The sequence below is a fragment of the Rutidosis leptorrhynchoides genome, chromosome 6, assembly GCF_046630445.1.
Source record: "Rutidosis leptorrhynchoides isolate AG116_Rl617_1_P2 chromosome 6, CSIRO_AGI_Rlap_v1, whole genome shotgun sequence".
Classification (NCBI taxonomy): domain Eukaryota; kingdom Viridiplantae; phylum Streptophyta; class Magnoliopsida; order Asterales; family Asteraceae; genus Rutidosis; species Rutidosis leptorrhynchoides.
Window position 1 is genome coordinate 99,312,194 of NC_092338.1, and position 27,239 is coordinate 99,339,432.

Below are 27,239 nucleotides of genomic sequence, written 5' to 3' on the forward strand. Positions count from 1 at the left end.
ATATAATAATTTAATATCTCATTAGATATAATAAACAATGGGTTAACAACATTAATTGAGATCGTTAACTTAAAGGTTTCAAAACAACACTTACATGTAACGACTAACGATGACTTAACGACTCAGTTAAAATGTATATACATGTAGTGTATTTAGATGTATTAAAATACTTTTGGAAGACTTCAAGACATATATCAAAACACTCATACTTAACGAAAATGGTTACAGTTACTTTTCCATTCTTTTCTTTCATCAAGAATTCTAGTCGTATTCTTACCCGTATTATACACAGCTTCAAAACGTACTTACTATGGGTATATACCAATAGGAACTAGCATGGGATTCCACTCTTGATTATGTCATGTATGACTAATCAATTTTAACTTCTACCATGAGCTAGTCAACTAACTAGAACTCCTTTTAACCCCACTCACCACTCACCAATTACCACTCATCATTCACTCCATTTCACTTCCAATTCTCTTTCTAATTCTCTCTCAACACACACACACACACTATTATGAACGTATTTTTCTAGTAGTTAATCATCATCTTCATCAAAAATCACTTCAAGAATCAAGCTATAATCATCATAGGAAGAACACTTCAAGAACACTTCAAAAATCCCTTCAAGTTTACTAATTTACTTCCAAGCTTTCTAATCCATTCCAAGTAATCATCTAAGATCAAGAAACCTTTGTTATATACAGTAGGTTATCTTTCTTATTCAAGGTAATATTCATATTCAAACTTTGATTCAATTTCTATAACTATAAACTATCTGAATTCGAGTAAAAATCTTACTTGAACTTGTTTTTGTGTCATGATCCTACTTCAAGAACTTTCAAGCCATCCAAGATCCTTTGAAGCTAGATCATTTCTTGTTACTTCCAGTAGGTTTACCTACTAAACTTGAGGTAGTAATGATGTTCATAACATCATTCGATTCATATATATAAAACTATCTTATTCGAAGGTTTAAACTCGTAATCACTAGAACATAGTTTAGTTAATTCTAAACTTGTTCGCAAACAAAAGTTAATCCTTCTAACTTGACTTTTAAAATTAACTAAACACATGTTCTATATCTATATGATATGCTAACTTAATGATTTAAAACCTGGAAACACGAAAAACATCGTAAAACCGGATTTACGCCGTCGTAGTAACACCGCGGGCTGTTTTGGGTTAGTTAATTAAAAACTATGATAAACTTTGATTTAAAAGTTGTTATTCTGAGAAAATGATTTTTATTATGAACATGAAACTATATCCAAAAATTATGGTTAAACTCAAAGTGGAAGTATGTTTTCTAAAATGGTCATCTAGACGTCGTTCTTTCGACTGAAATGACTACCTTTACAAAAACGACTTGTAACTTATTTTTCTGACTATAAACCTATACTTTTTCTGTTTAGATTCATAAAATAGAGTTCAATATGAAACCATAGCAATTTGATTCACTCAAAACGGATTTAAAATGAAGAAGTTATGGGTAAAACAAGATTGGATAATTTTTCTCATTTTAGCTACGTGAAAATTTGTAACAAATCTATTCCAACCATAACTTAATCAACTTGTATTGTATATTATGTAATCTTGAGATACCATAGACACGTATACAATGTTTCGACCTATCATGTCGACACATCTATATATATTTCGGAACAACCATAGACACTCTATATGTGAATGTTGGAGTTAGCTATACAGGGTTGAGGTTGATTCCAAAATATGTATAGTTTGAGTTGTGATCAATACTGAGATACGTATACACTGGGTCGTGGATTGATTCAAGATAATATTTATCGATTTATTTCTGTATATCTAACTGTGGACAACTAGTTGTAGGTTACTAACGAGGACAGCTGACTTAATAAACTTAAAACATCAAAATATATTAAAAGTGTTGTAAATATATTTTGAACATACTTTGATATATATGTATATATTGTTATAGGTTCGTGAATCAACAGTGGCCAAGTCTTACTTCTCGACGAAGTAAAAATCTGTGAAAGTGAGTTATAGTCCCACTTTTAAAATCTAATATTTTTGGGATGAGAATACATGCAGGTTTTATAAATGATTTACAAAATAGACACAAGTAATTGAAACTACATTATATGGTTGAATGATCGAAATCGAATATGCCCCTTTTTATTAAGTCTGGTAATCTAAGAATTAGGGAACAGACACCCTAATTGACGCGAATCCTAAAGATAGATCTATTGGGCCTAACAAACCCCATCCAAAGTACCGGATGCTTTAGTACTTCGAAATTTATATCATATCCGAAGGGTGTCCCGGAATGATGGGGATATTCTTATATATGCATCTTGTTAATGTCGGTTACCAGGTGTTCACCATATGAATGAATTTTTATCTCTATGTATGGGATGTGTATTGAAATATGAAATCTTGTGGTCTATTGTTACGATTTGATATATATAGGTTAAACCTATAACTCACCAACATTTTTGTTGACGTTTAAAGCATGTTTATTCTCAGGTGAATATTAAGAGCTTCCGCTGTTGCATACTAAAATAAGGACAAGATTTGGAGTCCATGTTTGTATGATATTGTGTAAAAACTGCATTCAAGAAACTGATTTCGATGTAACATATTTGTATTGTAAACCATTATGTAATGGTCGTGTGTAAACAGGATATTTTAGATTATCATTATTTGATAATCTACGTAAAGCTTTTTAAACCTTTATTTATGAAATAAAGGTTATGGTTTGTTTTAAAAATGAATGCAGTCTTTGAAAAACGTCTCATATAGAGGTCAAAACCTCGCAACGAAATCAATTAATATGGAACGTTTTTAATCAATAAGAACGGGACATTTCACCCCTGCTCTTGCTTCTGCCTCTCCATTTGTTTTTGCTACTCATTGGTTGTCTCCCCCGATTCTCGGTGACAAAGACATGAGTCTGATCTGTGTCCATGTCCTTTCTCCTTGCCTCTTCACTGAATAGGGCATCCTTGACCATTGACATGGTAAGTTTGCCATTCAGGGCTGAGTTGCTGAGTGTTACTACCAGCGTTTCCCAACTATCGGGAAGAGAACTAAGTAGCAGTAGCGCCTGAACTTCATCGCCAAGAGGCATTTCTACAGATGATAACTGGTTGACCAAGCTTTGGAACTCACTGGTATGCTCGGCAACTGAAGTTCCACTTTTAAGCTTCATGTTGACTAAACGCCTCATCAACAAGGCTTTATTCCGAGCAGTCTTGGCCTGGTACATGTCCTTCAACTTTTTCCAGAGGACATATGCGTCTGTCTCTTGTGCAATACTATGATCAATCCATTGACGGATCTGACCAATAGTTTTTCGGTTTAACTTCTTCCACTCTTTCTCTTTGGCGGAATCAGGATTTGTACCATCTAATTCAATAGGGTCAAACAAATCCTTACAGCTGAGGAGATCTTCCATCCGAGGTTTCCACAGCGTGTAGTTGGTGGCAGTGAGCATAATCATAGCTCCGGAAGAAGATCCTGACTCTTCCGTGGACATATCAACTTACAAATAATTTTTCAACACAAACGGGGTTGAAAACTTCAGAAAACTCAAAAACTCGACCAACGCCTCTAACCTAGCTCTTGATACCACTTGTTGGGAAGAGAGGATCGCCTGAACGTTGGAAGACACAAATTTGAGAGAAAATAACTCTATTACTCACAAGAATAGATTACAGAGTATTACAAAACTCAAAAATACAAAAGACACTCTCAAACTAACACACTAGGAATCTCACCACTATCTAGGATGTATTCACTCTTGATTAGGATTACACTTAAACTCACACACACTAACTAGGTGTGATTACACTTTTCTGAATGAATTACAATGAAGGTTTCCACCTCTATTTATAGAAAAAATTTGAGGAGGTGGAAAAGTGTGAACGGGATTGGTGTGAACGCATAAAAAGGTGGCTAGCCGTAATCGTTTTCAATTTGAATTTTGAATACTTCCATATGAGTTGTCAAACAAGTGGCTAGCCGTAATTGTTTCCAACTTTGCTTCTTCAACCGGCTTCTTTGAACATCTAGAAAAATCTAGATTACGGCTAGAATGGAAACATCTAGAAGATACGGCTGGAGATCATCAGGTTTTGGGGCAAAAAAAAATCCACTTGAGGCAAAGTCGAAAAATCCAAAATTTTTACACTGAAAAAAAAATCCACTCGAGAGCGGGCGTCCCCGCCCCCATGTAGTTCCGCTCCTGGTTGTGTCCTGGCGTGACCAATGGAGGGTATTGCAACATCCTTCAGCATATGGCATACTTATTAAGTTATTATACATGGTATCCTATGTAAATACAGTTAAGCACACTTCTTTTTTTTTTTTTTTACATAATACAACCTGTTGCATTTGGCATACTTATTATAGATGGTATCCAAACTCTTATATAAGAGTTGTCTATGTTTACCGAAAAGTTGCAACATTACCAATTAGCAAAATGAGCTGATACGAAATGTGTTCGATTCAGGGTTGTAATGAACAAACACAGCAGTGGCTTGTACTCTTTGTGTTCCTCCAAGTTTGGCTCGTACTCTTTATTCATCCAAGTTTAACATAACAAACAACGAACACACTCCTAAGATAAACAGATTCTCATGTTGTTTCTGGAATAATAAGATACTTTAATAAAATTTTGTACGGAAAAAAGAAAAGCCTATATACAAAAACAAAGGTAAACATTTATTTGGCGTTTGATATTGGACATACCGATCTATTGAATCTATTTTTTTTCTTCGTTTTTTGAAAAAACTTTGTTCACGAACGTTATAGATGAGATGAAAATATGAACATTTAGTAGAGACACTTTGTGATAAATGGTTTTATTTTGGCGGAAAAACGCTCGAAGAAGTAATATATAAATTATCTTGTTTTTCGAGCGTATTTTGAGGTTTTAGCTATTGGGGTTTAGATATTAGGGTTTAGATATTAGGGTTTATAGGATTTAGATATTAGGGTTTAGAAATTTAGGGTTTAGGGTTTAAATTTAAGGTTTAGATTTAGAATTTAGATTGAGTTTTTAACACGAACGGTTTAGAGTTTAGGGTTTGGTGTTTTGAGTTTATGAAATAAACCAAAAAATGTTCATATTCTTCACGAACAATATTATCTTAAATGTTATTTTTGTCGATCGTTTTCCCGCCTAAATAATAATCATATTTTCGTGTGATCTTGATGCCGGAAAAAAAATTTCCAAAAAAAAAATAGAATTTTTTTTTTTTTTTTTTGCTTCTCTCCGCATCCCTGATCCTGCCCCATGGGTCGAACACATTTTCTTTTATGTGGTATGTCTAGGGATGTTTGGGGTCGCATTCTGCTTTGGACAGATGTTCATATTTCGACATTTTCATTGTTCGAGAACTGGTTTGCAGCAAAGGTCTCCGAAAGATTGTATACTATTGAGCTTATTCTTTACATCATCATCATCTAACCCCGTGAGGTATGGGTTATATATTATCATAACAGTGTTCTTTTAATTTCCACTCTGAAAAAGTGATATTGTTATTTGATTCGTAGCTTTTCTTATTGGGTTAGACTTGGAAGTGGCGAAGTCAAATTAAAAAATAATTGATTTTTAACGCCTTTGTTAGTGTTTTTGCTTGATATATCCATCGTCAAAAAATATAGTTGCATCTCATGGCTCGGCAACTAAGAGTTTCAAATCTACTTGTCCCTATTTTGCAAAGCCAACTTCAGTTTCAAATCTACTGCCCCTTTACATGAACAAAGTTACACCAGTACATCACATGGCTGGGCTCCAAGCCTCCAGAATCTGTTCTCTACATTTGAATGGGAAGTTACATTCGGTTTCAACTACTCAAATAGCTGAAATGAGATAAATGATGAAACAAGTTAATAAACTAGACGGTATTTGGATCAACTACGGAAGACATTTAACTTTTCATTAGCAACAGATAATTGAATCTCAGAAGTTCAACTCCTAATCAAGCGTCATCATCTTCTTAAGTTTTATTAAGACGCTATTTATAGTTTGCAATTTTAATTCTAATAAGGACATATTAAGTTTGGATGACCAAGTAGATCAATTCAGAGAGATAATTGTGATTGCATACAGCATAAGTAAATCATCATTAAAAGTCAACAAGTTCCCACAATGTCATCAAATCAAGAACAACCAAACAGATGCCATCAAACAACACATGATCAACCCAGTACTCTAAAAGCAGCCAATAATATAAGATCTGCATCTAACCCTCACAAGAAACATATATGCACCCATCTACACAACCAGTTATCATCTATTGCTTGGTCTTCATACCATCTTTCCCACCTTTAGCACCAGCTGAATCTTTAGCTGCTTTTCTTGCTAACTTCTCTTGAAGTGCCTTTGCATCCCTGCTCCAACATTCCACCAAAATTAGTCAATTACTCCATACGAACTAAATATATACAAACTAAATAATGTATATCTAATAACAAATTAGTTTATAAAGTTTTACATCTATACTCCTTCAACTTTTAAGTTATATCACATTCCATCCCTTGGTATAATTTTCTTAATATATGCAATGTCGATAAAAAGATAAATACCTTTCTCGTCTTTGTTCAGGAGTTAATCCATCAGTTTTAGGTTGTTTAGCCTTACCGCCAGCCCTTGCTTGTGCCCTTTCCCTATCACGATCCCTTTGATTTCCGCGTAATCTCCATGTTAAGGATTTAACAAAACAATCTATACATAATTTTAACCTAGATTTATCAAAGTATCCGTTTATAGCAAAATAGATACACATTATTAATTATTAATTATATTAAGAAAAGGCGATCTGAAACTGAGGAAAAGGAAGCATATCGAATAGGATATGAGACATAATTCTCGATTCACGAACGGCCGAACCAAACGATCTAATTTGTTATCAGACCCTGGCAAATTTTTAATTATTATAAAGTTAACTAATTTACATGAATTTTAATCCATCGATAAATAATCGAATAGAATTGAGCAAATGTATCAAATTGAATTGAAGATATTACCTGATCGGGGAGTTTGCCCCTGAAGAATTAAGAAGGATTTAATCGATATTACGTTTCCGTTTATTTCACACGGGATGAAGGTGAAACTGGTGTGTGAAATATGGCACGAAGGGTAAGGGTATTTAATATTGTTTACAGGTGTACATAGAAGAATCGAGAAGCCGCGAGATAATTGGGAATTTATCGTGTGTGTTGCGCGCCTATTGTTCTTATCATGAGGATGGGAGAATATATACGAGAAATTAATCGAATGTTTTTTTTTTTTTTTTTTTTGAAAGGCATTAATCGAATGTTTTTTAATCGTACTATGGAGTATGGAGGATAAAATAAATTGTCATAAGAAAAAAATTGTGAATTCACCTCTGACAAATGTAACACGATCAGCAATTTATAAGTCTGTGATCGATCGAGAAATACTCGATCGCAACTAACAATTTTCCATCAAGACACGGTCATCACCGCAATAAACAATGCGCGAAGATGACTGTTACATTTTGCATAGTTGTCTTATTTGAATAAATTTTATGATAAGATTTCTTTAAAGTTTATAAATTTTTTAACATATTGAAATAAAGTTTATTCTTGAAAGCGAGTTTGATAGTTTGACCCTATATTATTATGTTCAAAGTTGTGTTATTGTATATTCATACGACATATAACACCTAATGATTAAAGATGCATCTATGAAAATTTGGATTATGGAGTATGATATATAACTATTCAATGTTATTTTCATATTAGGTTACTATTAGCAAAATAAGTATGTGTGTATGATAAGCAAAATCATAGTGTATGATATATAACCGAAATGTTGTTTTCGTATTGATTTGGAAGACGATTTGCAAGATAAGTGTGTGTATGTTAAATTTGAATTATGAAACGCTCTATAACCGATCAATATTGTTTCGTATAGAATTTGAAGATGATTTGCAAATTAAGTATGGGTGTATGAAATTTTTGAGTTAAGGTTTTAAAACTGTTAAATGTTGTTTTCGGAATGTTTCCAAGACGAAATCTTTTTTGAAAGAAGTTTCATTAGCTAGCAAAAGAGGATAGCTAATGCTTTCTGATATCGTTTGATTTCATTAAATGTCTTTAATATATGCCTTTTGCATTATAGCATTAGGAGTGACAAGTTTTTTCAACATTGCCATTTTAAAATTTCAAAATTCTTGCGTCACACCAGTTTGGTCCATCAACCTTATCAGCGTTCTCTCTCGATGTTTTGATTTCAAAGTCTTTTCTCGATGTTTTGATTTCAAAGTCTTTTCTCGAACGTTGTATATTTATGAATGTTATGTTTTCTTCTTGTTTTATACCTCCAAATTTTTATTTATTAATTTAAATATTTTTCTATAAAAATTAAAAATAAAATCTTATTTTTTTTTTACAAACTCCTTAGTTTTTTCCTATCTCAAATACATAAAAAAAAAATGTCTACCACTACCTCTTATGAAGACGAAACTATGCTATGGATGATCAATATAGTTTTACAAATGTGAAGGTTCCTACACCCAAAGAAATACACGGTGTTATGTCAATCGTGATAAGTTTGGTGCTCACCAAAGGCTTAAAGGCGATTACTCTCACCCTCACGCGAAATACCCTGCCGAGTATTTCAAATGACGATTTCGCATGAGGAAAAGTCTTTTGTTAGATTTGTCGAATGTGTAATTAATTACTCCGAACAACCTATAACTTCTCGTTTTACATATATTCAACAACGATCTGCTGCTAGTAGCATAAATGGTTTTACTCAATTTTAAAAAAGTGTGATGTACACCGTACGTCAACTGGCATACGACACATCACCGGATGTTTTTGACGAATAATTACAATTTTCTGAACGGATGTCACGTGAAACTTTATAAATTTTTACAATGTGATTTGTTTAATTATATATTTTGTTTGTTATCATTTCATATATTTTTGAATATAAAATGTGTTTGATGTGCTTGATGTTCATTTTCGTTCCTTTCTGCAAATATAAAAATATATTTTATGAAGTTGATACAAAGATGGTGCCACATTTAAAACACTGATAACGCGTGCTACCAATAAATTTAATCATTACAACATTGTGAATATATCTAAAAAAGGGAGAAGAATGTTAAACGTAACCCTTGAATTTACGTTTATGCATTTATTGCAAATTATTAATTTTCCATCTTATAACGTATTTTTTATATTTAAATTCAGGTGGTCAATTTATTCATGAAAATATGTAGTTCTATATTAGAACTATTAACTTTGTAGTTAATGCTAAACTATAGCCCATATAATAATGTAATTTCTATACTTAAATTCAGCGATTCATTTATACTACAGCTAAGTGATTCTTGAGTGGTTATTTACAAGGTTAAGTTTTCAAAACCTACACTCGATTCGTTAAATAATAATTGCTCTATTTAACTTTTCAAATTACTTTTTTAAAAATTTTAACTTTATATATTATTATTTGTGTTATATAGAATTTGATGAAAAATATATGAATAAATTTGATTTTAGATTGTGTTTTAATTGGTATAAATTTTAAAAACAATATATGGGAAAATTATCTACATCTTACCTCACTCATACCCCACTTATGTGAAATTGGAATTTGTATTGTTGTTGTTAAAATTAAAGTTAAATAAGAAAACTTAAAAAAGTAAAAACGAAACAATGACATGATTGTATTTTTTATAACAATTATTCACTTCCTCCTACTTTTCCTCCTTTTACATCTCCATTGTGTTTGTAGCTTGTATAAGACCATTCTCAACCATATTTGTTTTCAGGACAAACCGCCACATCAACGTCACATTAACTTTCTCTCTTCATTTCTTCTCCCACTTCCTCACCATCACACACCACTTCTAACCATGACATATGCTAAAACTACCAAAGAACATGAATCACAAGAACTTTAAACCGATTAATCAACCAAATCTTCAACCAAAATACAAGAAATTCAGACTGAAACAAAAGAAATCTCTCTAAACCCTTATAGCCACAATTAACAAGGCTAATGAACAAAACGGAATCACAAAATAACAATCGCTAATTCATCAGATCAATGAATTGGCTAAGAAACCCTAATATGAGAGAAAAGTGATTGAATGTGTGAGAAAACTGAATCGATCCACAAATGTGCAGAAACCACGGCTTTTATACTTTCATCACTTTGACAACCTGGGCCTTGTCTTGGGCTTCTTAAAAGAACTCTTGTAAAATAACAACTTGGGCTTCTTGGGCTTGTAAGAAAACAGCCCAGATATCCTTGAATAAATTAAATGAATTATCTTCACTATTTAAGAACTTGCATACTTAATAAATTAAATCTCTTATGCTTGATGGTACTCTTATAATTGCCTGGAACCTCATCTGCAACTGTAACAAATCCTTGATCATCACAACAACAAACAATCCCTGCAAACATTCTAGAACACACCACAAATAAGAAGAAAAAATATAAATATGTTCCAGCAAGCTTGAATGATAATATCATTTAACATCCTCCCTCAAGCTTAGCTTGAAACAAGTCCAAAAGACCTAAACCATTACACAACACATTGTGTTGCTTAATAGTTAAACCTTTTGTTAATATGTCACTAATATTTTTAGCAGACTTAATTTTCTGAATTTTAATCACCCCTGCACTTTGTTTATCTCTGACATAGTGCAAATCAATGTCAAAGTGTTTTGTTTTTTCATGAAAAACAGGATTGTGAGAAATTTGAATTGCATAACTGTTATCATAAAACAATTGAACTGGCAAATTGATTTTAATATTAAAATCAAGTAAAGATTCTTAATCCAAATTATTTCACAAGTAGTTGAAGCTAAAGCTCTATATTCTGCTTCAGCAGAAGATCTAGATACAGTGCTTTGCTTTTTACTTTTCCAAGAAACCAATGAATTACAAAAAAAAAAAATATTAAGTAACCAGTCACAGATTTTCTATTTAACTTGCATTTCCCCCAATCTGAGTCACTATAAGCATATAAAGATGATTCATTACCTTTGACAAGTTGAATACCCTTTCCAGGACTACCTTTTAAATACCTTAAAGTTCTAAAAGCAAGATTCATGTGAGACTGCAAAGGTGCATGCATATATTGACTCAAAATATGAACAGCAAATGAAATATCTGGTCTTGTTAAAGTAAGATAGATTAATCTTCCAACAAGTTTCTGATACTCTGTAATGTTTGTCAAAAATTTATCTTTTTCACTTGATTCACAATTAACACAAGCATTTGGTTCAATTGGTGTTCCAAAAGGTCTGCATCATAATAAACCATAATCATTTAAAAGTTCCAGACAGTATTTTCTTTGTGACAAACAAACTCCTTTATTACAATTCAAAACTTCAATTCCAAGAAAAAACTTAAGCAAACCCAAATCTTTTATCATAAACTTTGTTTTTAAAAAAGATTTAAACTTTTCAATCTCATCAAGATTATTGCCTGTAACAACTATATCATCAACATAAATAAGTAAACCAATAAAAAAACCATCAACACTTATAGTGTACAAAGAATAATCAGATTTACTTTGCACAAAACTATGAACTAACAAAGCAGCATTAAGTTTGGCATTCCATTGCCTTGGAGCTTATTTTAGCCCATACAATGACTTTGTTAATTTACAGACTTTATTTTCATTTTTAGAATCAGTATAATAACCTTTTGGTAAAGTCATATAAATTTCTTCATTAAGAACACCATATAGAAAAGCATTATTTATATCAAGTTGATACAATGGCCAATCATTCTGAACAACAACTGTTATGAAACATCTAACAGTTACATGTTTAACAACTGAACTAAAAGTTTGTTCATAATCAATGCCTTCTTTTTTACTAAAACCTTTAGCCACAAGTCTTGCTTTGTATCTTTCAATTTCACCATTTGACTTATATTTAATTTTGTAAACCCATTTGCTTCCAACAGGTTTTTGTCAGAAGGTAATTCTGTTATAATCCATGTATTATTTATGTTAAGAGCTTCTATTTCAAGGTTCATGGCTTCAATCCAATATGGATTATTGCAGGCTTGTTCATAGGACTTAGGTTCAAATGTTTTATTAAGATTAGAAACAAAGCAGAAATTTTCAGAACTTAGATTTGCATAATTAACAACTTTTTCAATACCATATTTTACTTTACCCTCAACAACAAAGTCATCAAACTTTTTTGAAAAAACAGCGCTTCTAGAAGATCTCCTTCATTCATTGGTGTTTTCATTTGATTCAGTATTAGAAGCATCAATATTGCCCTCAGGAGATGAAGATGAATCTTCATTGTGTCCTGCTGTAGGACTATGCTCATTTAAATGAGCATTATCACTACTACCCTCACAAGTATCAGTAACTCTCCCTTCATCATTGGGACTTGAAGTGTAATTGGTGTCAAATTTAAAAATATCATCAAAGAAATTTTGATTCAAAGTATCATTAGAAAATCAGTCTTGAAATCATTTGCAGCAGACTTATGTTTTAAAGGAAACACTGTTTCATAGAATTTAACATCTTTTGAATAAAAAATACTTTTATCTTCAAGACTCAACAACTTATAACCTTTTTTAACATTTGAAAAACCAATCAAAACACATTTAATAGATCTGCTACTAAATTTATCTTTTGGATTTAAATCAACAGAAAAACACAAACATCCAAAACACTTTAAATGGGAGAGATTAGGATCAGATTTAAACACCATTTCATAAGGAGACTTTCCATTTAGCACAGCAGTAGGAGTTCTATTAATTAAATAACAAGAAGTTAGAATACATTCAGACCACATGTTAAGAGGCAATCCCCCCCTGAAACATAAGAGCCCTTGCTACATTTAGCAAGTGCCTATGTTTCCTCTCAACAATGCCATTCTGTTAAGGTGTGTAAGCACATGTAGTTTGATGTACTATTCCTTTGCTGTTAGTAAAATTTAAAAATTTTTGATTTACAAATTAAGTACCATTATCACTCCTGAACACTTTAATCTTTTGTTGAAACTGAGTTTCAATAAGTTGAACAAAATTTACAATGTTATCATAAACATCTTCTTTTGATTTGATTAAAAAAACCCAAACAGCTCTAGAATAGTCATCTACTACAGTTAAAAATATTTAAAACCTTCTTTTGTTTGAACTCTAAAAGGACCCCACAGGTCTAGATGAACAAGTTCACCCAAACTTGAGGTTTTATGATCACTTATAGGAAAAGGGTTTCTGCTTTGTTTAGCTTTGGGACATACCTCACAAGATTCAGTATTAATTTTATCTTTAAGATTAAGTTTGGTTTTAAGAACGGACAAGACTTGATCAGAAGGATGGCCAAGCCTATTATGCCACAAATTAATTGAAGAAGAATATGTATTAAAAGAATTATTAACCATTATCTTACTTTCACTATTCAGATTATTGAATATATATAATCCACCTTCTTGATTACCAATCCCTTTTATTTTCCTGTCCCTCAAATCCTGAACATAGCAAGTTGATTCGTTAAAACTGACAATGAGTCCATTATCCTTTGAAAGTTTTGATACAGACATAAGACTAACACAATATTCAGGAACTATAATAACATCCTTGAGGGTAATGAACTTGTTTAATACAAGATCACCAATCCCTTTAATCAGGGCTTGAATCCCATTTGGATGTCCTACAGTTAACTTCAATCCAGAGACATCAACAATATTACTCAAACCATTGTTAGAAAGAGTCATATGTTGATTGGCTCCAGAATCAATGATCCATCCTTTATGAATCACCTTGTTTGAGACAGATTTGAATTAAAGAATTTATTGAAATTAGTATTAAATTTTATGCTTGCATTGAAGAAAGTACCTTCCATATTTGACATTGCATTTGCAGGAGCAACATCAGGTACATCATTGATAAGACTCAGAAGTTTAAGCATCTGCTCATTAGAAAAAGAAAGAGGAGTGGAAGAGCTAGTGCTAGCTTCATTGGAAGTGGCATTATTATTTGATGTGTTCTTAAAGTTATTGAAATTGTTGTAGTTCATGTTGTTATTATTTGTATTTCTTTTAAAGTTTGGTGGATACCCAACTACCTCAAAACACCTTTCAATAGTATGACCAATCTTATTACATTTTTTACATTTTAGATTAGGATTAGGACCTCTATTATTATTAAAATTGGACATATTATTGTTGTTATTATTATTATATGATTTGTTTGGACCTTGGACTGTAAAAGCAGAATTCTGACTTTTAGAATTTGTATCCTTTAAAGAATTAATTCTGTGAGATTCTTCTCTTGAGATGATAGCATAAGCAACTTTGACATCTGGTAATGGATCTCTTAACAAAATATTACTTCTTATTGGCATATAAGCATCATTTAAACCCATTAAAAACTGCATAAGTTTCATCATTTTGTTATTATTTTCCACAGATACAGATGCTGCACAAGTGCAGGCATCTGCACCATAAGTACAAGGAGGTGAGGACACCATGGAATCATATTGTTTCCACAAACTATTAAGATTATGATAGTATACTGATAGAGGACTATCATTTTGCTTTAAAGAATTTATTTTATGATGTTGATTGAAAATAACATATCCATCCTTTTTATCATAAGTTTCTTTTAAATCATTCCAAACATTTAAAGCAAGACTATTAAAGATTTGTCCTGAATAAATTCTTCAGTCAAAGTCCCCAAGATCCAAGATAATACAACTGTGTTACACCTTTCCCATTGAGCAGCTAAAACTTCATCAGTTGTACTTTTGACACAAGTTCCATTAATAAAACCAATTTTATTTTTAGTACCCAATGCTAGAAGCATTGATCTGCTCCAAATATTATAATTTTCTGTGCCTTTGAGTTTTATAGAAATTATAGGTGTACCAGAAGTTGTATCACTTGGATGAAGATATAAAGGGTCACCAAAATCAAGTTTATTGATTAAGGTTACAGATGTGGAAGCATCCCCACTATCCCCCATAATAATAACAAGAACAAATAGCAAACAAGATCAGATAAGCAGAAAACAGATAGCAAACAATAAAAAACAAATATCAGCCAAGAAGACAGATAATAAGAAATCACACAAATATAGCAGATATGAGCTAAGATTTACAACTTAAACTGTGCTTGATCAGGTTTTCACCAATTTCAAGGAATTGGGATCAAGAGTTGGGCACAGTATTGTAAATCTTAACAAGAACAGAAATAAAAAACAAATAATATGCAAATAATAGATAGAAGAGTTAAGATGTAACCAATCAATCATGAATGATTGATGATGCAGCGGAAGACTGATGAGAAAGCACAGAATGAAGAACACCAACCCTAACCCTAAGAGAAAATTAGGGTTTTCAATCACCACCGATAGATCCAGCAATTTATCACCCAAACGTTCACAGTCGAACCCAAACAGGACCAAGAAAACGCCAATAAGACAAATAGACGATGAAACCCTAAAAAATTGATGAAACCCTAAAAAACTTCTTCGATCACCAGAGAAGATAGAGACCAAAACAATCACCACAATCGAACCTTACAGCTTTGATACCATGATAAAACCACCAAAGGACATGAATCACAAGAACTTTAAACCGATTAATCAACCAAATCTTCAACCAAAATACAAGAAATTCAGACTGAAACAAAAGAAATCTCTCTAAACTCTTATAGCCACAATTAACAAGGCTAATGAACAAAACAAAATCACAAAATAACAATCGCTAATTCATCAGATCAATGAATTGGCTAAGAAACCCTAATATGAGAGAAAAGTGATTGAATGTGTGAGAAAACTGAATCGATCCACAAATGTGCAGAAACCACGACTTTTATACTCTCATCACTTTGACAACCTGGGCCTTGTCTTAGGCTTCTTAAAAGAACTCTTGTAAAATAACAACTTGGGCTTCTTGGGCTTGTAAGAAAACAGCCCAGATATCCTTGAATAAATTAAATGAATTATCTTCACTATTTAAGAACTTGCATACTGTAGATGTTTATTCTTAGGATCTTAGGTCGCTTGCAATCTATCCTAGAGGCGAAAAACACTAGAATAAGGTTAAACCGAGATATGGGTCGTTTCGGGATCGAATAGATCAAACCTAGAGCCAAAACTAGATTAGATCGACACCTAGACGATATATTTCGGTGGTATATGGTGTTAGGGTTCTCTGGAGACGAAAACCTACGACTTAGGGTGAATGGGACGAGTAACCTCAAACAATTAGGCTAAACCCGTATATATACTGCCTCCCAGACACACTCGATCGAGTGTGTCACTCAGTCGGTCGACTGTCTGTGCAGTTTAACATATTGATCATTTAACAAATTAAGTACGCACAAACACAAATATAATCAATAGTCTCGAGTAAACATTATTACATAACCGAAATGTGTTAAACATAAAAACAAATAATGGCTGGGGATTCATGCACCAACAAACTCCCCCTAAGACCTAGCCGTTACACTAAAGCATTCAGTTATGAATTCGTATAAGGATCTATCACCCAGTTCTTCAGATAGCAAAGTTTGACAACTCTGCAATACTGTTCAGCTTGCACACGATTCTTTGGGAGATACAGCATCCTGTTGTAGTAAAGGGTAAACATATCTTCTTCACAGCAGTTTCTCAACCAAACTGGATCTAGAACCCTTATACTATCATTTTCATCTCCTCCATGTTTGTCTAACACAATAACCGCTTCCTCCGAGCGTTCATCATAATACCACCAACGAAAACGAGGACTGAAGTGCTGCGGCATCTTCCTCAGAGGAACCTTCCACATATACCTCACAGGTTGATATTTTACTATCTTCCTTCTGACCCCTGTTTTCTTGTTCGTTCGGTAAGAGATCTTCAGAAACTGAGGACGAAAACCTATGAAATTAGGTGACTGATATGATCTTCTTATCTTACGAACCAAAATATCAGGAATTCCACAATAATCCTGATACAACATATTAAGCCTGTCCACCTGCATAAACTCAAAATAAGGTAGCGTTTTGAATTCGTATGGAGATTTGATATAATCTACTCCATGTTCTTTCTTGATCGCATATATATCAAATTCTTTAATATAAGCCCAGGCTATTATCTTTCCCTTAGCACGTAAACTCTCACAGTGCTCGATAAACTTCAAAAATTGTGGCTCCACCTTAGGCTTCATCACATACTGCCTAATCCGCATCATAATCTTCCATTCTTCTTCCAATACTTCAACTTTTTCTTTATTGATCTTCACTGGCAAGAAACCTTCTAGTAACACACTCTCTTGTTCTTTCTGTTCCTTTTCTTTACACTTTCTGTTCAAAAGCTCATCATTCATCTGAAAATAATCAGCAAAAGTTGGAAGATCATCACCAACACCTTCATAATGAGGATAAGGCTCGGTTGGCTCATCTTCAATAACAACTTCATCGAAACTGTTATCACTTTCATCAAAAACATCAGTATCACTCATATCATCATCAAAATTATGAGCCCCTGAAGTCGAAGCTTCATTTGAAGCTTTTGATGCAGCGTCAGCAGATTCCTTAGCTTCTCGCTCTAGACGCTCCATCAATTCCTGCTCAGTTTCGGTGAGATCCGGAGGGATCTCCCCTTCTTCTAAATCAGTGTAAACAGTAGTGTGATTAAGACGATCCTGCATAGCTAAAAATTCAGAAACTGTTATAACTTGAAGAGGAGTTACATACAGCGGGTTATCCTCCGTGTAGCCTTTTGCAACTTCAACAGCCCTGTCTTCCTCTGCTTCACCAAAAGTACCAAACGGATCTGGTTCTCCATCTTCCTCTTCAACCACAACCTTTTTCTCCCATTCATTTAACCTCCCAGTCAATTCTTAATTTTGAGTCTGAAGCATCAAGATTTCACCGGCTTGACTTCCCACATTTTTCTCCAGTTCGTCAATCTTCAACTGTTGTCGATCAACTAACTTCCTCAACTCAGACATTTCAGTTTCTGTCTCCTTTTTGTCTTCGTCAGCAGCCTTTTGGAATTTAGCGAAATCAACAGACAACTGAATCAATCTCCGGTTAACTATTCCTGAAAAATCACCTGATGCAACCTCAGGACGTTGAGAAGCTTGAACTTGCTGAGAAGATGTAGTTTGTTGTAGTTGAGTGGGTGGAGTTTGAGTAGAACCACCAGTAGCTTGAACAGTCGGAGCAACCTTTAGCTGAGACTTTGTTGTGGAAGATGAACTTCCGTCCTTAACCAAAATCTTCAAATGCTTCTGTCTCCCTCTTGTTGACACCTTGGGGGTTTCAACCAACTTCCTTTTAACCAGATCCACTTGACTCTCATCAAGCGCTGTCACATTCTCCTCATCAACTAATCGAGGACCAGCTTGTCTTGGCGGTGGCTGATTCACCTCTTCTCCTCCTTCAATAGTAATATCGGTCTCATCCCCAGAAGTACTGTTCTCATGACGATAACTCAAACCTTCCGGACACACGTAATTTTCACTAATCAGATGACCGATCAACCCTTTCTCCGGAACCTCAACCTGGCTCTGCAAAAACCTATTGAATGATTGATCATTTAAATGATTCTGTTTTAGCTCATCCTCAGGAATTTTCACTAACCCCTGAACTTGCTTCTCAAGCATAATCAGAAGAAACCTCGGGAACACCAGATGAATCTTCCTTTTTACATTCAGAACCATTCCATCAAAAATTACTTGAGAGAAGTTAAAATCAGTGTTCAAAACCAGCGCAACAAACATAGAGCTGTACTTTTCTGTCATCTCATCAAAACCGCCCTGCATCGGGCTCAAACACCTAAGAAGAACGTACGTAAAGTATCGGTATTGCCTTGGAAGCTTCGTACGTTTAACAGCTTTGGTTATATCACCAGTATAACCACATCATTATCCGGGAACCCCAAATCTTTCCTGATAGTCTGTGCCAAAATACGAACAATCGAGTTATTGACAGAACTCAATATCACCTTCCTGTTATCTTCAGTAACAACTTGAGCAACCTCCTAGAATGTTCTCTGATGAGAATAATATGGAGTACACTCAGCAGTAATAGCTTTAAAGATCCTGGAACGCTTCAAGAATGCAATAATAGGACCAAAACCTCCTCTTTGGGCCTCAGAACTCTTTTCATCAACACATGCAAGTACGTTTGTATCTTCTCGACCAATCAGACCTGGTAACTCCAAAGATAAAGGGATTCGTGGTTCACGTTCTTCATCAGACATTTGCTGTTGTTCTTGAGACATAGTGAATATCTGAAAAACACTCAAAACAATATAACTAATAAGCATTTACCTCCATGTATCATGGGGTATCTAGTTAATTATACGAATCAACGGATAAACAAACATAACAAGCACATTAACTAATACCCACTTGTAACGACCCGCCAAAATCGCTATTGACGCAGTACGTTATTCACCGGTTTCATTGCGAGGTATTGACCTCTATATGATACGTTTTGTAAACATTGCATTCTTTTGAAAAGACACACCATAAATGAATATCTAAATCCAAGGCTTTCGACATCTGATGATTTCTACATATAGACAATCACCGTAAATAATAGTTTACAATAATACATCCGTTGACAATACAGTCAAAATAAGATACATGGTGATGATTTTGTGAATGCAAAGTTTTCTCTAATAAAGCATGTATGACTCCATGCACATAGCTTGTATAACGTATAAGCAAACAGCGGAAGACTTCTAGAGACCTGAGAATAAACATGCTAAAAAGTGTCAACACAAAGGTTGGTGAGTTCATAGTTTTAATATTGCGCATAATCTGTATATAAAGGTGGATCACAAGATTTCAGTTGTTTCATCCAGAAACGTTTATCAAAATATTCTACAAGATTGAGCACCCTGGTAACTAAACTTTAACGTATATATAATAAGTACCCCTGTTTTAACATACATGCAACCAACATGTACAATACACGCAAACCAACGTGTACTAACCTCAAATAGCATACGTCTGTTTTATAGTTCAGGCTAGGGTTTCTATACCTGGAACAGACGGGGATGTCAAGCCCTATGGATCCATATACCACTATTCGCGCCCACCAGTTCTTATAACCGGCAGTTACTAGTTACCAAAGCTAAAGGATTTTCGGTTCAAACTCAGTGTAGAATTTAGTATGTACTTGTATCCATTGTGTTTAAAATAAAGTACATGTATTCTCAACCCAAAAATATATATTGCAAAAGCAATTAAAAAAGGAGCAAATGAAACTCACCTGACAACTTCAGAAATAGATCACAGAGATGTGACCGAATATCGGAATGCAAGTAACCGTAGACCTCAACCTAGAGAACATATGTTGGTCAATAAGTGTCTAATAAGCTAGGTCGGTCCATAGGGTAAGTATAGTCCTATTGCTCAAGTCCGACTCATAAATTTAGCAAAGTTTAGCAAAAGTCAACAAAAGTCAACAGAAGTCAAAGTAAGTCAAATGTAAGTCAAACGCAAGTCAAACACAGTCAACATGGTCAAAACAAATAAACAATCTCATAATATTACCCAAGTTGGTCAAATAATCAAACATAAGCCAAACTTAGGTTATCTATTTTTACTTAGAAAAAAAATATTATTTACATATATGTATTTTTTAGGTATTTTGCAGCTGATTTAGGGTCCCACCAACTTTGATATAATATCTTAGGTCGTGACCATTGGAAATTATATCATCCCACCTTTCTATAGACAGTTTATTTGACGAAAACGGAGTTACGGTTTGAAAGTTATGGCCTCGCGAAAACAGCCTTCCGAAACATAAACTGCTGATAAAATGTAAACTGCTGATAAAATGCTGTGTTCAAAATCAGCAACGATTACCCATTTTCACGCTTGTTTTAAACCTGTTTAGACTTGACAAAATCATACATATAATATATCGTTTTAAAGTATGTCGTAAATACTTTCAATACCAATTAATATTTTTTATCCAGACTTAACTGATTTGAACTTACGAGTTCGCAAATTAGACCCAAGATTCATTTTTGACATTTTACCAAAACTAAAAGTCAGCCCCAACATCCTGTTTTCAGGCTCGTTTTAAACTCGTTTTGACTCGACAAAATCATACATATCTTATATCATTTTGAAGCATCTCATATCTACTTTCTGACCCAATTAATAGCTTTCGCCATAACTTAATCATTTATAATTTACGAGCCTACAAAGTGAGCCTGAGAGTCATTTTGACACTTTCACTAAAATAATAAAAATGTTCCATTGACAACTCAAATTCCAAACGATAATACTTGAGCATGTAAAAATCATGTCATAAGTTTAAAAATGATATTTTAGACGTGTTACATACCTTTGATCCTCAAAATTTCGCATATTGGTCAAAGTAGACGCGTATGACTCAAATGGGTCATAAATACCCATTTTGATCAAAACATGCCAAAAATCATTTTTAAAACATTATAAACTTCAAACTTACTTAAATTGATATATCGGACGTGTCCTCGGTGCTCGTTACCCATTTTGACACTTTTTGGCTTAAACGGGTTAAATGTTCAAACGGACGGTTTAAATTACATGGTTTATACATATACAAAATTACCACTTTAGAGCACCCCATACTATATGAAATAGTTAATATAAGTGTATTAAGTTCATACAAAAAGTTTCAAGTCTCAAGTATTGGTCATATTTTTTATAACCCGAAACATTTGCAAAAACACAAGTTTAAAACAAGGTTTACAGCAGCAACTTCTGTGATTTTTAGAAAAATCATCGCAACTCCAAATCAGTCACCGCCAATTGGAGATGCGGCGTTTTTAAGTGGAGAATCTATCCAATTTTTCGTATAGTCTGATTTGTCCCAGAAAAGCCCCAGTTACAGAATACGTTAAACTATGTTCGTGCAGTTTTCAGAAATCAAACAGCATTTTTATTAACATGTACCAAACTTTGAACGAGCGTAAAAGTCTAAATAAAATTCGAATCGACCTGATTCTTGAGTCTAATATCAGTGGTTTTTCAAGTCCAACAACCCTATGAACTTATATTATCAGTTATATGTCATTTATCATGCCAAAAACGTTCACCTTTAATCATACAAAAACATAACTTCAATCGTTCATAACTTAAGTTCTATAAATCGAAAAGATATGATATCTAAACGAAAAGTTAATAATTTTTCAAGCTCTTTTCAAATATTATCATGCCAAAAACAGATTGTAAACACAACTTTTCCAGATTAGCAATATCAAATACGAATTTTCAAACCAAAATCAATTAATCACAATTTTTGATCTAGAAATCGAAATCGCGCAATATCTATATGAAAAATTAACTACTCTTCGATAGCAATTCAATTATGAACTTTGATTAACTGTATTTAACATATAAGAATGAGTTCATATCAGTTCAAAAATGGGATTTCATTATAACTACTCAAATGATCAATTAAACACCATTTCATTTGTAAATATTCAAGGACTTGAGCACTAGACACTATATCTACCCTAATATGTATCAAAAACATGAAAACTCAAAAATTAGAGTTTTTAAAACTTACCCTAATCAAGAAATTATTGGTATAGATGTGTAGAGCTCTTCGAGAGGAGTCCGAATATGTAAACGATTTTATGATCAAGTGATTTCTTGAAGGTGTTTTTGAGGAAGGAAGATCGATGAAGACGATGAATAGTAGATGGGTGTTCTTAAGAGAAAAATTGTGTATGTGGTTGTTTGATGAAATGAATCTGATATAGATAGATAATATAGATAAGATAGAGTCACGGGTAAATATCTATCTCAATAATAGATATCACGGGTATTAACTGTATAGTCACGGGTATAGATATATCATGGGTGTAATATTAAATAAACACGGGTTATAAATTTTTGTAGTCACGGGTTTAATAGTGAGGAAATATAGATATAATATATAGTCAAAGGTAATTAACAATGGCATTTACGGGTATCCCTAAAATATATATATTAGATATTTATTAGATTTTTATCCGTTATCTAAAACCCAATGTATTTTGCCTTAACATGTTTCTGTGATTGATAAATTTTATATTTAAAAAAAATACATCTATGTATATTGTTCGAAACCTTTTATATTTAATTCCAGTCAATTATTAAGATTATGTTTAAATATCACTATAATATTTAAATTATATGATAGAGTAATTATAATGTTTATAAGTCATGTGTTACGTAAATTATGGGAGTAGTTGGCAAGTGGGTTACGAATTTTTATATCCATTACATACTATAAAATATTATAATAATAAACTGAATTATTAGTTTGAATTATTAAACCAAATTATTAATTTGAATTATTAATTCATTTATTAGTTTGAATTATTAGTGTATAAAACTATATATCTAGAAACGTTCGTATAATACGCGTATAAATACTTGTTGAATAAAAATATAAGTATCATCATCCTATTTAATTAAAATGATTTTCAAAACTCAATTGTTATATAACCTAATTATTAAAATTAATAATCATACATTTTGTTGTCTTAAAATATATTTTTTTTTTTCGTTTTCACTAACCGTAGTGTTTTCAAAAAAAAAAAAAAAAAAAGTAACCAATATTAATAGTAGTATATTATATAAAAAATTTACATATAAAATTGTAGATTTTAAGTAACGGTTGTTATGTTTTTTTAACGGAAAGTTAACGGAAAAAGTCGGGTTATTACAGTACCTACCCCTTAAAGAAAATTTTGTCCCGAAATTTTGGTTAGTGCGATTAAACGGCGTTTAGGAAAACAAGTGAGGATAGAAATGTTTGTCTTGACGTAGTAAGATCGAGCATGTTGTAGTTAAGTATGAAAGTTGGGTAAAACGAGATCATATTCCTTTGGTGACGAATACCTTCGAATAAACTGCTCGGAGTGCAAGTATGATATGACAAAGATGGGAAGGAAATCAAGTGTGACCTCAAATGATGTCACGTATAAAGTCAGAGTATATTCAGATGTCAGCAGAGAAAATAAATGAGTCATGTAACATGATACGTGGTGAAGGTAAGGTTGATCAAGCATTACCACCATCACGTTCCATTAGAACTTCCGCATGACTTACCGTAATATAACCATGTTGATCGGGCGTCATTATATTACACTAACTCATGCTTCCATTCCAACACTACTCCAAAATATTTATGGATATAAAACAAGTGTCATTTTCCAGAATTTATAAACCGAAATGATTTCAAAAAGGGGTGTACTAAAAATAGTACGAGAATATAATATTTAATTTAATTAATAATATTGAAAGGGTAATGACGTAAGAATGTCTTTGAAACTATTGAGAATCTTCGTGAGTCGGATGAGACTTCTTCCGATTTACAATTCGAGATGTCGGGAGTTTCTGAATCGAAGCACATAAGCACATAATATAACACATATGATATCTATAAAAATATATAAGTAATAACTCACATATGAATGTCGGAAATTTCGAAAGTCCTGAATGACACTTCCTGGTTTTTCACTAACCGGGGTGTTGAAAATGACTTGAGCAGGAGAAGGCTTGTAATCAAAAGGAGAAATACTTTCTCACCGATAGTAATAATAATATTATATTAATGTCAGAATATGCACATAATCACGTATACGTGTAACGACACGGTTATAGACTAGACCACTAATGTATCCAAACAGTCCAGATCAGACACACTAATGCACCTAACTCCCTACAACCAACGCTCTGATACCACTTGTGATACAGTGGGGACAACGTCCCACCCAGTGCCTCTCCGGCTAACCGCCTGGTGACCACTGAGCGTACCTCAGACACTGATTTTACGGCCCGCCTCTCGGCAACGTACAGCCAACCCTAACAGGGACCGCGAGGAGTAAGAGCCAATGCTTCGTCACAGGTAACACTGTGAGAACCCCCTCTACGATTAACCCGCTAATAAACGGCATTAAACCAGCTCTGATACCACTTGTAACGACCCGCCAAAATCGCTATTGACGCAGTACGTTATTCACCGGTTTCATTGCGAGGTATTGACCTCTATATGATACGTTTTGTAAACATTGCATTCTTTTGAAAAGACACACCATAAATGAATATCTAAATCCAAGGCTTTCGACATCTGATGATTTCTACATATAGACAATCACCGTAAATAATAGTTTACAATAATACATCCGTTGACAATACAGTCAAAATAAGATACATGGTGATGATTTTGTGAATGCAAAGTTTTCTCTAATAAAGCATGTATGACTCCATGCACATAGCTTGTATAACGTATAAGCAAACAGCGGAAGACTTCTAGAGACCTGAGAATAAACATGCTAAAAAGTGTCAACACAAAGGTTGGTGAGTTCATAGTTTTAATATTGCGCATAATCTGTATATAAAGGTGGATCACAAGATTTTAGTTGTTTCATCCAGAAACGTTTATCAAAATATTCTACAAGATTGAGCACCCTGGTAACTAAACTTTAACGTATATATAATAAGTACCCCTGTTTTAACATACATGCAACCAACATGTACAATACACGCAAACCAACGTGTACTAACCTCAAATAGCATACGTCTGTTTTATAGTTCAGGCTAGGGTTTCTATACCTGGAACAGACGGGGATGTCAAGCCCTATGGATCCATATACCACTATTCGCGCCCACCAGTTCTTATAACCGGCAGTTACTAGTTACCAAAGCTAAAGGATTTTCGGTTCAAACTCAGTGTAGAATTTAGTATGTACTTGTATCCATTGTGTTTAAAATAAAGTACATGTATTCTCAACCCAAAAATATATATTGCAAAAGCAATTAAAAAGGGAGCAAATGAAACTCACCTGACAACTTCAGAAATAGATCACAGAGATGTGACCGAATATCGGAATGCAAGTAACCGTAGACCTCAACCTAGAGAACATATATTGGTCAATAAGTGTCTAATAAGCTAGGTCGGTCCATAGGGTAAGTATAGTCCTATTGCTCAAGTCCGACTCATAAATTTAGCAAAGTTTAGCAAAAGTCAACAAAAGTCAACAGAAGTCAAAGTAAGTCAAATGTAAGTCAAACGCAAGTCAAACACAGTCAACATGGTCAAAACAAATAAACAATCTCATAATATTACCCAAGTTGGTCAAATAATCAAACATAAGCCAAACTTAGGTTATCTATTTTTACTTAGAAAAAAAATATTATTTACATATATGTATTTTTTAGGTATTTTGCAGCTGATTTAGGGTCCCACCAACTTTGATATAATATCTTAGGTTGTGACCATTGGAAATTATATCATCCCACCTTTCTATAGACAGTTTATTTGACGAAAACGGAGTTACGGTTTGAAAGTTATGGCCTCGCGAAAACAGCCTTTCGAAACATAAACTGCTGATAAAATGTAAACTGCTGATAAAATGCTGTGTTCAAAATCAGCAACGATTACCCATTTTCACGCTTGTTTTAAACCTGTTTAGACTTGACAAAATCATACATATAATATATCGTTTTAAAGTATGTCGTAAATACTTTCAATACCAATTAATATTTTTTATCCAGACTTAACTGATTTGAACTTACGAGTTCGCAAATTAGACCCAAGATTCATTTTTGACATTTTACCAAAACTAAAAGTCAGCCCCAACATCCTGTTTTCAGGCTCGTTTTAAACTAGTTTTGACTCGACAAAATCATACATATCTTATATCATTTTGAAGCATCTCATATCTACTTTCTGACCCAATTAATAGCTTTCGCCATAACTTAATCATTTATAATTTACGAGCCTACAAAGTGAGCCCGAGAGTCATTTTGACACTTTCACTAAAATAATAAAAATGTTCCATTGACAACTCAAATTCCAAACGATAATACTTGAGCATGTAAAAATCATGTCATAAGTTTAAAAATGATATTTTAGACGTGTTACATACCTTTGATCCTCAAAATTTCGCATATTGGTCAAAGTAGACGCGTATGACTCAAATGGTTCATAAATACCCATTTTGATCAAAACATGCCAAAAATCATTTTTAAAACATTATAAACTTCAAACTTACTTAAATTGATATATCGGACGTGTCCTCGGTGCTCGTTACCCATTTTGACACTTTTTGGCTTAAACGGGTTAAATGTTCAAACGGACGGTTTAAATTACATGGTTTATACATATACAAAATTACCACTTTAGAGCACCCCATACTATATGAAATAGTTAATATAAGTGTATTAAGTTCATACAAAAAGTTTCAAGTCTCAAGTATTGGTCATATTTTTTATAACCCGAAACATTTGCAA

At 33.2% G+C, this 27,239-nt stretch overlaps 2 protein-coding genes across 2 annotated transcripts; both read right to left on the bottom strand.

Annotated features, from left to right (window-relative positions):
- Positions 1-6,090: 6,090 nt before the first annotated feature.
- On the bottom strand, positions 6,091-7,122 carry LOC139853138 (uncharacterized). Its single transcript, XM_071842515.1, has 3 exons — positions 7,018-7,122; positions 6,577-6,906; positions 6,091-6,381 (listed from the first exon to the last, which is right to left on the bottom strand). The coding sequence occupies exons 2-3, from the start codon at positions 6,774-6,776 to the stop codon at positions 6,285-6,287; spliced, it is 297 nt and encodes a 98-aa protein (XP_071698616.1). The 5' UTR covers positions 6,777-6,906; positions 7,018-7,122; the 3' UTR covers positions 6,091-6,284.
- A 2,873-nt stretch (positions 7,123-9,995) lies between these two features.
- Positions 9,996-14,483, bottom strand: LOC139853905 (uncharacterized). The gene is made up of 12 exons (XM_071843246.1): positions 14,210-14,483; positions 13,850-14,074; positions 13,255-13,760; positions 12,976-13,012; positions 12,277-12,378; positions 11,870-12,162; positions 11,687-11,774; positions 11,419-11,476; positions 10,946-11,283; positions 10,513-10,770; positions 10,372-10,428; positions 9,996-10,024 (listed from the first exon to the last, which is right to left on the bottom strand). Exons 1-12 carry the CDS (start codon positions 14,481-14,483, stop codon positions 9,996-9,998), a joined length of 2,265 nt encoding a protein of 754 aa, XP_071699347.1.
- Between the last annotated feature and the right edge of the window lie 12,756 nt (positions 14,484-27,239).